Below are 12,763 nucleotides of genomic sequence, written 5' to 3'. Positions count from 1 at the left end.
GAACATAAATTTTATCGTCCATTTTGAGAAATTTGATCTAGTGCAATGCTTCTCACCCTGTATGGTTAATAACCTTTTGGGGATTGAATGGCCCTTTCACAGAGGTTGCATGTTAGATATCCTGCATATCAGATATTTGCATTACAATTCAAAATCATAGCAGAAGTACTGTTATAAAATAGCAATGAAATAATTTTATGGTTGGAGATCACCTCAACATGAGGAACTGTAATAAAGGGTTGTAACATTAGGAAGGTTGAGAATTACCGATCTAGTGGTTAAGGAAGATTGTTAAAGTCTTAATGAAAATCAATATTTGTGGTTGTGTAGTATATTATTTAAACTGCTGAGGAACTTCAGTAGCATCACCCCATAGTTCCAGATAGAGGCTCGTTTACAGCACTGGTGCAGCTCATGCACTTAGTTGTCATGCTCATATCACATCTATGCATGTATTGCTGTGTGTTGAATATGGCTTTCTTACAGAATTTTCATTTGGGATAGGACTAGCCACATTATTGCAAACACTTTTCTTTATTCACTGAGTTGGCTAATTCTAAACATTTTCAGAAAACAATAGAACACATCTGACAAAATATCTGACTGCCAGATAGAGAAAGTGGGGCCGTTATTATTATTGTCATCATCATCATCATCGTCGTCGTCGTTGTCATCGTCGTCATCGTCATCATCATCACCATCATCATTTACAACCACCCCATAGTCACAACCAACATTCTCTTCAGATGGTGCTAAAGGTATTTTGAAGGGCAAAATTTCCATGATTTTGAAACTATAGGTCTAAAATAGAATCTGTTCTATTTATCCTAGAATGGGGGGTTGGTAAATGATTTTGTTCTTTGATCCACAGACTAGGTTACTATTGATAAATTTTAATAAGCATGAACAGGCACTTTCTAAAGAATGGTAATAGAGAATGCATATATTTTTTAAAATGTTTTAGCAAAATATAGCTAAGAAATAAATACAACATGTACATATATATATACTCTTAATGTAAAAGAAAGAATTAGAAATTAACTTAGAAATTAGCTTAGAAACTAATACAAATTAGCTTAAAAATTAACACAAAACTTGGAAGATACAAAGGTGAACACTTTTTATATGGTATGCTTCCCTACTGCTAGGTAACTATTCACATAAGTGAGAGATTCCATTAGAATCAAGTCTTTTGTGGTTCATTTGTACTACAGTCTTAATTGACTTATCAGATTACCACTAAATTTATTTTTATGGGACATAAATGATGAATCTCTCTCTCTCTCTCTCTCTCTCTCTCTCTCACTCTCTGGTTATTATTGTACAGTGTGTTGATTGTCACCAGTTGGTTGGTCTCCAGGTAACTTTTCTAGGTAGTTTTCTTTTTTTTTTTTTTTGTTCAAAGTGAATTGCCTTGATACAAATTATGTGTGCCCACTCTCTCTGTTGCCCTCTGGTTAACAAGCCACACTGATCCCAAACTTGTGGCCTTTGTTTGAAAGTCATTTAACACCTATGGTTCTCAGATTGCTCATAGTGTTTCTACTGTATAAGTAAGTTAACTGTAACATCAGGTTATTTTATGTTTCATTTGATATACATACATATATACATACACACATGTATTGTAATAATGAAATTCACATGATCTGATCAGCATCATTATTCTTTTTTTCTGATTCTAAAATATATAAATTTAGTCAGTGAAGTATAATATTACATATAATATAATGCAGAAGATACATTGATGATATACCAAAGCTCAGCAGTAGAAAGAAGTAGAAAACAATTGTGCATTTCCTCATTTATTATATAACAAACAATGACCTCTGCCTTTCAGCTTTCTTTGATTCCCTTTTTACAACCTGCTTTTACACAACAATGCAATCTTAATTATGTGTCATGACCTTTGAACTCAGTTTCACTGAGTTTGTGTCATAGACTTTTGCTAATAATTTCCTTAGAGACTCCATGTCTGCCTTTTGAGTCAGGCATACGCTTATGGTATGTATGTAAAACAGATGTCTATTTAGCTGTCTAACCTATATTCTTGAAGATGGAGAAATGTACAGCCAAGTGACATAGAGTCTGCCCATGTGTCAACCCAGCTAGAGCTGTGGAGAAAATGCTCTCCATCAGCAAGAGCTTTAGTTGCAATATTCTCCACCATGCTAGAAGCTGTAGACAGCATGATGTTGGTCAGCAGGACTGTAGATGGGAAGAGTCTCCATCAACAGGGCTATAGGTAGCATACATCAGTGGGACTGTAGCTAGGATACTGTCCATCAGAGCAGGATTATAGGTAACATACTGTTCATCTTAAGGAGCTGTGGATAAGACACTCTACAGTTTGTTAGGAGCTGTAGATACGATGCCTCCCCACCTTGTTAGGAACTATAGGTAGGATATCTCACTATCTTATTAGGAGCTATAGATAGGAAATGCTCTATAAACTGGAGCTTTAGTAAGATACTGCTAGGAGTTGTAGTTGGAGGTAATCAGGTAGAGCTTCACTATAACCAACCTGTCAGAAAAAACTAAACATAGTTTTGGAAAGAACAGATCTCAGAGTTCTATGAAACTGTCATGAATGTTTTATAGAGAGCAGGGATTTTACTTAGAACCTCTTATAACACATATTAAAATAGATGACAATATGGTTTGAACCAGAGCTTTGATTCCTTCTCAAAATACAGCTTTTATTTTAGAACAGTTTAAAGAAAAAGAATTGTTTCTGAAATCCTTCTGGAACCAATATTATTAGATGTTAAATCAATATATTGTCTGCTAACATTGTCTGAGACATGTGCTGCTGACACAGGCAAGAAATAAGCCACTCCCACTTTCCTGATCCCCGAGAAGCCCTCTTATAATACCTTCAAGGAATTGGTATACCCCGTTATAGCAAAACAGCAAATTACTACCTAATGTGTATTAGGATTCTTTAGCAAAACACTGAACAATACATAAAAGCTTAGATATTTCTGTAACAGTGATCTGAGACTCTGAAGTGTTTAGTGATGCTAAAAGAGAAGTTGTTTCATTGAAGGCAAGCTTTCTCAATCTTGACAAAGTGCCAGAGTTTTTCAACTACGAATATTTTGAAGCAGCCAATTCCATGTAGTGGGAGCTATGACACGCATAATGGTGCATTTATAAGTAGTCCATCATCTCCTCACAGAGTCTAGTACCACCACCCAGTTGTCACAGTCAGACCTCTCTTCAGATGTCGCCAAAGGTATTATGAAAAGCAAAATCTTCAATGACTATAAAACTAGAGATCTAAATTTAAATGTGTGTTTTATTCCCCTGAAAGGAAAACAAACTTTTATTTAATGCATTATCTTCCGTGAAGTCCATTGAGTGTTCCTGATTTGATATGCTCTCCCTTTCAATGAATCAAATTCCTTTATGCCTGAATTAGCTTGACCAATTTCATTAGCAATCTCACACCCACTAATCCCATTAATTTACTCAGTGTCAGAGAATCCCCTTTGGCCTGTAGTTTCTATCAATATCACACTTCCCCTAAGGAGTAGCGCGCACAGCTCAGAAAGCCGGATAAATGATTGTAATACTGCCAGATTCATACCTGGAAGCAGAATTCTTTCAACGTTCTGAGACAAAAGCAAGAGTTTCTTTCTGAAATTTCAAAACTCTTTAGAGCACTTGCACTTCGAACTACTGAAAATTTAATAGGAGAGAAATGTGTGGTAGAACAATGTACAGCATTTTTCTGCATTTTTCATCTAAAAGTAACATGTATGTCTAGATATTGTTGTAGGATTTATTATAGTTGTATGTGGCAGGTAACATTTTATAGATGGATAAGAATAATAAAGTATGTACAATAAGTCTGTAGTAAATAATTTCTCATGGGAAAACACAGCTCCTAGCCAATCACCCAAGGTTACTGTGTGAACAAAAAATAATGGATAGAAGTAGACTGTGGGAACCAGAACTCAGCTCAGAAAAAAAGAGGTTATTTTCTTGTGCGCCATATCATAGAGAGGGAAGAAAAAGTAGGTAATGTTATACATCTTTCAATACAGTTGATCGTATTAATTTGATCATGTCTCCAAAAAGGCTTTATTCAGGTTATTAATATGACTTATTGATATTTCTCTTTCTTTTTCTTTAATAAATCATTCCATTCATTTACATGTCAAATGATAGCCCACTTCCTGGTTAGCCTCCACAAGTCCCCCATCCCACAAACTCTCTCTCCTCCCTCCCCTTTGCCTCTGTAACAGTGCTCCCCACACACCCATCCTCTCCTGCTCCACCCCATCAGCATCCCCCTACACTGGGGCATCAAATGTCCACAGGACCAAGAACCTGCCTTACCACTGATGTCGGACAAGGCCATTCTCTGCTACCTATGTATCTGGAGGCATGGATAGCCCTCCCTGTTCATTCCTTGATTGGTGGTCTAGTCCCTGGGAGCACTGGGTGGTCCAGTCAGCTGATGTTGTTCTTCTCAGCTCCTCCAGTCCTTCCACCAACTCCTCCACCAGGGTCCCTGAGCTCAGTCTGATGGTTGACTCCAAGCATCCACATCTGAATGGGTCAGTCGCTGGCTGACCCTCCCAAGGAACCCGGTTCCTGTCAGCAAGTGCTCCTTAGCAACAGCAACAATGTCTAGTTTGGTGTCTGCAGACATGATGGTTCCCCAGGTGGGGTGGTTTCCGGATGGCCCTTCCTTCAGTCTCTGCTTCATTTTTTGCCCCTGTTCTTCCTTCCAGGAACATTTCTGGGTTAAAAATCTTTGAGATGGGTACGTGGCCGGATCCCACCACTGGGGGGGGGCGGGGTGCCCGATATTTCTTTTTATCATAATATGAGGCCCCAACTCAGGCTATTAACTTGAGAAATGTTTAGAAATGCAAATTTTAAGGGGGGATTGTTCCAATCATTCATCAATATAGTATATCAGCACACAGTTTTTCCTTAAATTGTTTCTTACTACTAATTGGGGATGCCATTGCCCAACTTAGAAATGTGATGTCATCTTTATTCAATACTTATTTAAATCAGACTGAGATGTGTAACATAGCTCTCACTAGATGCATATAGTTCCTTATTTCTCCACTGGAAATAAAAGAGCCCCCAAAGATGGGATGGGGAGCACACAGAAACACATAATATGCACTCATGCACACACTCACATACACACAGATGGACCGCACACATATCCACCTTGGTGAAGGTTACCCATTCATATTATTTATAGTAACATTACTTTGCTCTCTCATCTCCCTGTTGTTTACTTACTACAGATATATTTTAAATACAACATTCAACATTAGTATATTAATTAATAAATGTTGTGTACACTTATCATGAGTGACATGTTTTTAAAAATGTATATAGTTTAGGTGGATAAACAGTAGTTAACATAAATAAGTATTACTTCATATGCTTATACTTTCATGGTGAGAACATTTGAAATCTATTCTAATTCTCAAGATTATGCCTTTTTATACTCTAAGATCATACCGTATAGTCTTACTTATTGGAGAGACATATTGAAGTCAAGACACTATACATGGGGGGGGTGCTGTGTGGAGTGAGTTCATCTACATATGAAGGTGAGCTTCTGTTTTAGGATGTTCAAAACTTCTGGGTAAGATTAGAATTGAAGAGTAGAAATCATTGTCTTTGAACAAGGAGAAAAGCCTCTGAACAAGTGCAAGACAGTTTCTGAGTAAATCATAATAGGTGGGCCTGATTATATTGTTTAAAGGTGCTGAAATTGGTTATGTTGGATAAATTGTCTTAAGATTTAATATTTTTCAGAAATATGTAATTACATGTTGACGGCTCTACAGGGGATGACCAGATATAAATCCGTGTGTATACAGTCAGTTATGCATTCGTGTTAGAGTTCTTTAAAATGAGACCTTAGCTAAAGAACTATGAGAACGATCACCATCCTTTCCCTGTAGGGTACTACATGTACCGGGGCCAGATATTTCTGTCACTTATTGCCAGAGAAAAATGTGGTCAGATGTCCTCACTGTAAACTTTTACAGAGAGCAGGAAAGCATACTGTTAAGTATAAATCTGACTCAACCCACATCCATTCTTCACATGAACAGAGATAACGTAAGAAACTTGATCATTTATACCACTAGCATCAGTCTGGAGCTACATATTTATCCTCATCCACATATGAATTGTAATAGCTCTTCAGGACACAGAGACAAGTCGTAAGTCACTATAAATATCTAGAAAATGGCAATTGGCAACATTCAAGAATTAAATAGAGCACTAGTAACTCAAAGGGTGTTAGAATTTGAAAACACTTCTTTTTATGAGCAAATACTTTAATACAGAGCAAATGCTCCTCTCTTAAATAAAACTGAAAGCATGATATCCAGGGTGAATATTTTTGTTGGGTGTTTTGCATGCTTTTCCCTTTTGAATTTCCCCCATGAAATTATTACCATAAATTTCAACCTTAAAATCAAGTTACATATATTTGCCCTGTCTTGATGAACTGCTTATATCCCATTCAGGTATGGCACTGGACTTGTAACATATATGTTGTTCTGTGCTTAGAGTTGTAAATTTCAAAGTATTCAAATGTATTTGGGGGAACATGGGAAGGGACTCTAGACATCTGCACTAGCACATGCATAGATACTTTTTATAAGATTTATTATTTCATTTCTTATTGTTGTTTATGTATATGATATTGAATCAGGGAACATGTGTCCTATAGCACATATGTGTAGATTAAAAGATAACTTTGTGGAGTTTGTTTTTATTTTGCACCTTTACACAAGTTTCAGAAAATGAACTCAGCCTTTTAGGTTTGTGATGCAAGCAATTTTTCCCCTGAGCCTTCTTGCTGACCCTGTGTTCTTGGATTCTCAACCAAGGTCCTGAAGTGCTGGTGATGGTAAAATTCTTATTTGGTTTCTTTTTTCACAGGATTATACACTCACCATGTATTTCCAGCAGTCTTGGAAGGACAAGAGACTTTCATATTCTGGAATCCCATTAAATCTGACCCTTGACAACAGGGTAGCTGACCAACTCTGGGTACCAGACACCTACTTTCTCAATGACAAGAAGTCATTTGTGCATGGGGTCACAGTGAAAAACCGAATGATCAGGCTTCATCCTGATGGAACTGTTCTCTATGGACTACGGTAAATACTTTTCTACCGCCTTGTTTTATGTCACTGCTTTATATCTTCTTTGTAGAAGTAAATAGAAACAAGAGAAGCAAGGAAGAGAACTGCTTATAGATGTAGTTAAAGTTAATATATTTTGATAGGAAAAATTTGGGGGTTTATGTGAACTCAATGTAGACAACTTTGCCCATCAAGTGTAAGTGAGAAGTTCTTTCTGAATTATCAAATAATAAAGTAGTAAAATTTATTATTGTAAATAGATTTAAAACTATATCCATTTTAGTCAACTGCATAATTATTTCAAAGCTATCAGGACAGAATTGGAATAGATTTTGAGTGTTGTACAAAGTTAACTATGAAAGAAAACATAACAGACCTTGAAGAAAATGGAAAATTTGGGATACTTTTGAGAAAAATCATAGTATTTTTATTTCCTTCGTTTTTTTTATATTTTTGCCTCTATATTTCTGTCTGTGATTCATACTAAAGTATTTTGAGACATTTTGCAAGAGCTAAGGTGGGGGTTGAATTTTCCTTAGAGTTTTCTAGTTTATTTGGGTATCCTTTGTTGAAAATGAATGTTCATCATTCATTTGTGCTAATAACATTGATCAAATATACAGGGGGATTTTATACACAGAGATGTGGTGCATTTGGCTATTTATTTATTCCTACACAGGGTCACCCTCTTTTAATTCAGGTGGTTCAGAGCCAAGTCATGAAGGCAAAGTGCATATGTCCTGTTACCTTATATTTACATTTCAAGTTGTTTGAAATTTAACATTCTTCCCAGGTTCCTATAAGTTTTAGAGCTAATATGTACCATCTATCATAAGAAGTCTACTGTGGAGAAGTGCTGAGCCAACTGAATAGTATGGGAAGAATTGACATCATAAAGTTATACAGCTTTGCAACTGATGTATTCGTGATATATATTTATTTTGGCTACCTCTAATTTATATCAACTGTTTTCTGTATCACACTGTTGTTATTGTGTTTATGACCCAAGTAAAAAGATAATACTATCTTTGTCTTAGATCAGCAATTCATTGCACCGTAATGGCTCTTTCATTTTGCTTGGCTTGATTACTAAGTCATGAAGGTATTATAAACATTTAGAGAGGTCTCTTATTACTCTTTATGTAACTGAAGACTTAATAATTAAAAATTTAATATATATTTCAAATTTTTCTACTTTTACAAAACAATGCAACTAAACTGTGACTCACTGAAAGCTTTGGTGTCACCTTGATAAGAATCAGCCCTTTGAAAAGCAGAGGAAAGCTGTAGAGTTTGTCGCCACTATGTTGCTGGAAAACAATGTGTAGCTCTATGTCTGGTAATAATGAAGGTCAGAGTTGCTGTTTACAGTTTCACTTCAGGCATTTTAGAAATTATTGGCAGATTCTAACAATGGGAATCGCATCGAGATAACACTGGACAATTATGTAGTTGAGCAAAAAATTGTTTTGCAATTTGGTGTTCTTCTCTGGACGTGCTATGGCTACTGTACACACATGTTCACAGCAGACACAACCCAGCCAGTTAAAAGCCTTCTTGTTGATGGCTGCTGAAGGAAAGAAGGTTTTTTGTTTGTTTTTTTGTTTGGTGGGTGGGTGGGTGGGTGGTTTTGTTTAATTTTGTTCTGGATTTGTTTAGAAGTATGGCCATCAATAGACTCTTCATGCCTCAGTAGATGATTCCACATTCACATAAATATATATAAAAATTTTAGAGAGAACACAAGGTTTGAAGGCATGTGAAGGGTAGATATGATGAAGATGGATTATATAAATGTATTAAATTTTCAAGTAAAAATAGAAAAAGAAGAGAAAATTGACATAAAAATGGTACAATTTCTCTGAAGATCACCAAGAGGCAATGGCTGTATAAGAACCAAACTTCAAGTATTTTGCCTCTCAAATCTCTTTATTAATTTTATTCTCATCCAAATATACTTAATATCAAATATCTCCTTCCAAGTTATACATCACTGCCTTCTACTCTTCAGATGCAAGCCAAGCCTGTGTAGCTTTTAATATATGAGTAGACAATGACCTTTCAAAGAGAAACACAAAGTAAGTATTCATTACATGAACTCCCGTCTCTCTATGGAACCCTCTTTCTCCTTAGGGTACTCATCTCTACTCTGATTGAGATATATATATATTTTTTTCTTCTTTCCTTCTCTTCTGTCCTCTGTGGTGGATTTGATTTTCCTTTCACCTGAAACTGTTATCATCCTAGAGACCAAAAGTGTAACAGAGACTGTGTGGCATCTGGAGCTAGAGGCTAGAGGCTGGGTCTCGTTGTCTGAGCTTACAGATTGCTTGACCTTGGAAAAATAAGCAAATTTGATGAGCCTAAGTGTTATCATCTGTAGAAATGGCTTAATAGTTCCTAACTTAATATCGAGAAGATCTTGTAAAGTAATTAGTATGAGATTGAGTACACAGTACGCCTCAAGTCACAGTTCTCTAAACTGCTTCATTAGATACTAGAAACTTGCCTTCTGAAGTTGGCCCTCTAACTCCTGGGGCTACTAATGATTAGAACTGGGATACAGTTGTCCAATTATAAAATCACTCTTGAGTGCTCCATATGTATATCCATTTGATATTCTGACCCTGAGAATACTTTTCTAGGACTCTGGAGGCTTCTCACTGAAGCAGGCAGCATCTGGAATGAGGAACCAAGAGACTTGCAGCTTAAGCAGTCGCTGTCCCCCAGTCAGCAATTTCATTCCTTAGGCTTCTATCAGATTTCATCTATCATCCCATCTATTAAATCCTGTTCACTTTAATTCCTCAGACATAACATTTCCTAGTTGTAAAAATGAAAATCTGCCTGTTTCTCATAAAAGCCTTTTAAAAGAATAGCTGTCATTTATCATTCTTAAGCACATACAGCAGAAAGTCCTTTCCATAGAACACATGTTTGGGCATCTTCAGTATTGTAAAGTACTTATTTTAGGCATGAGTAATTTAGAGAATGATACTGATGGCTTTATCCATTTTCATAAGTCCAGTTAACAGTCATTGTGAATGGCCACATATATTAACAAGTAATTTCAGCAGTGATAGGATTGATGTACCTAGAGCCCTTTAGCCAGCTTCTCCGCAATTTTAGGACAACATTCTTAAAATTAATCAATTTTTTATAGTCAAATTCAATATGAAGTGCTATTTTTAAGTTTTATGAAATTACAAGATTTTAAAACCATTCCAAGTCAGATTTTATCCCCAAGGTGTAGTGACTTATATTGTAAGTAGTCTCAGAATGACATCTGAAATTGGATAATACTGAGAGACTAGGCTTCTGGGCAACAGGTCTCTAACACACCAATTCTTATGCCCTTTGCTCTTTAGTGACCTCTGGTGTGAAAACATGCATTTTTCTAAGGGGTAACCCTGTCACCACTACTATATCTGTTTAAATAGGAGTCGCTGCTTTACTTCATTACTATGAAACTCCTATCCAAAACCATTCATTTTCTGAGCAAGTCCCTCAGTATTACATATTGAGTCCCTAAAATTCCCCTTTCTTTCCTCTTTCTTTGCATGTTGGTTGGAGAAAATTTCCTCTTCTCTCTAGGCTAATCTCTTAGCAATAGCATTTAATCTCCTTATGGCAGGGTCCTCAGACATAGCACCCCGTCTTGCTTAAATCATCAGACTTTTTTCTTTATTGACTCCCTCACCTTGGCTTTCTCTTTGAGTTCAATCCTCTCACAACCTGGGGTTCCTTTTCTTTTATCACTGCAGACTCACAGTCATCCTCAGCAAGGCTCCCATCCATGCTTCTTACTTAAGCAGCTATATACGTAGTTACCAAAGCCATGGCTCACTCTCCGCTCATGCGCATTGGATAACTTAATGATGACTGCACCTGGCTTAAGGGTCTATCTTTGTCTCTAGTGTGTGCTAACAGTTATTCCAGGTTTGACCTGCTCATGGGATTGAACAGTAAGTATCTAAAACTCCCAATCCAGCAAGCTTCAGGGAAAATTTTGTAATTGGGTACCCCGTACCTGAACCTGAATGTTCTGCCTTTCTATATTACACACTACTTATTTTGTGTCATTTGTCTCTCTTCCAAACCGGAACCTCCTCTTGTGCCAGGTGATAACAAAGCCATCAGCATCCTAATAAGTCACCACAAACTGCAAGACATATTCATCCCTGAGACCTAATCAGTTGCTTCTTACCTGTGCTGTTAACCATTTTCAAGCTTTTAAACAATCTATTCAATCTAAATTAAGAGCTTCACTCACTGTCACTTCTTGTCCAATTTCCTTGCTCAATTTTCCTACATATTTATCAGTATCCTCTTATCCTTCTTACAGAACATGCTAGAAGTACTAGACCTCCCCCAACCCCGCCAAACCTTTGACTTCAAAACCCAAACAAAATTGGTTTTAACTCTCTATCTGGAATCCTTTTTCTATTCTAATTCTTTTTCTAAAACACTCTAAGAAATTTCAAACTCAACGATGAACTGAATATTGAAAGAAAAATGTCTCCTGGATACTATAATGTAATGGGGCAGCCTTACGCAACTCTATTGTCTCATTGAAAGCCCCTTCTTTTTCTACCTGAAGTGAGAGCTGATTCAGTCCTCTCCTCTTGTTGTGTAAATGGATGTTACCTCAACTTCTTTGCATAGTCTCACTATGTGTGACTATGTCCAAGGTTCCCTCCATGATAACTTTTTCACATTTTACTTCTTTATCTTGATATCCCCTCTCAAATTTCTCCCATGAAGATGACAACCACATTCTCTGTAACGCAGAGAGGAAAACTCTCACCCCATACCGCATCACAATTTAGTCTCATCAAGATCCCTGGGTTGGCAATTCTTTTATGACACTTTAGCTTTTGGTATCTTGGAGCTGATTAATCTGTTTATATAAACCAGATTGCATAATTGTTGAAAATGTACATCCTGCACTTCCCCAACCTCTCTCAAACTAACTGGTTGCCTAGTAAATGTTTGTAATGGTAATATTAATATGTGCAGAGTGCATTTACCTTTGTGACAGTTGTCAGCTACAGTGTTCCTTTAATCTAAATGATGGCTTTTAAGCAAAGAGTGATTATTGCTATTAGTGACCAGATGTATTTGGTCTCTTATGCAAACACCATCCAGATGGTCGCACACACTAGTTCTCTCCAAGGCCTATACATGTGGGGGCTAAAAACTGTGTTTGTTTTTTTCCTTTAAAATGGCAGGCATAGAATGATTTAATTATGTGAAGACATTTAGTGGCATATTTAACTTCCCAAGAACACTTCCCACTCCTTCTGTCTTCCTTTTTTAATGCTACCAATGCTGTCCTTTTATGATTTTAAAGTGCTTACTCCTCTGTTATCTACCAGAAGTGAGTTCAGGGCCACATGAGTTTAAGATTCTGTGAGAGCTTCAGCAGACAAATGGACAGGCCATTCATACAGTGAGACTCAGTGTGTCTACACATCTTGTGAGTAAGCTGTACCTACCATATCATTTTAAGTAATATCTATAGATATTCTTGCATGATATATATATGTATATATTTACTATACATATATATTTACTATAGCTCCACATTTCACTTGGCATTCCACTTACACTGCTGT

At 36.6% G+C, this 12,763-nt stretch overlaps 1 protein-coding gene across 1 annotated transcript in view; it reads left to right on the top strand.

Moving 5' to 3' along the window:
• The window catches only part of Gabrb1 (gamma-aminobutyric acid type A receptor subunit beta1), a 477,985-nt gene that overhangs the window by 172,696 nt on the left and 292,526 nt on the right, over window positions 1-12,763 (top strand). Inside the window, 1 exon segment of the mRNA NM_012956.2 lies at window positions 6,940-7,160. Coding sequence (NP_037088.1) covers window positions 6,940-7,160 — 221 coding nt within the window.

Source organism: Rattus norvegicus, chromosome 14, assembly GCF_021556685.1.
Source record: "Rattus norvegicus strain SHRSP/BbbUtx chromosome 14, alternate assembly SHRSP_T2T, whole genome shotgun sequence".
NCBI lineage: Eukaryota > Metazoa > Chordata > Mammalia > Rodentia > Muridae > Rattus > Rattus norvegicus.
Note: the sequence above shows the minus strand (reverse complement) of the source record. Positions and strands in the feature narration are given on the sequence as shown.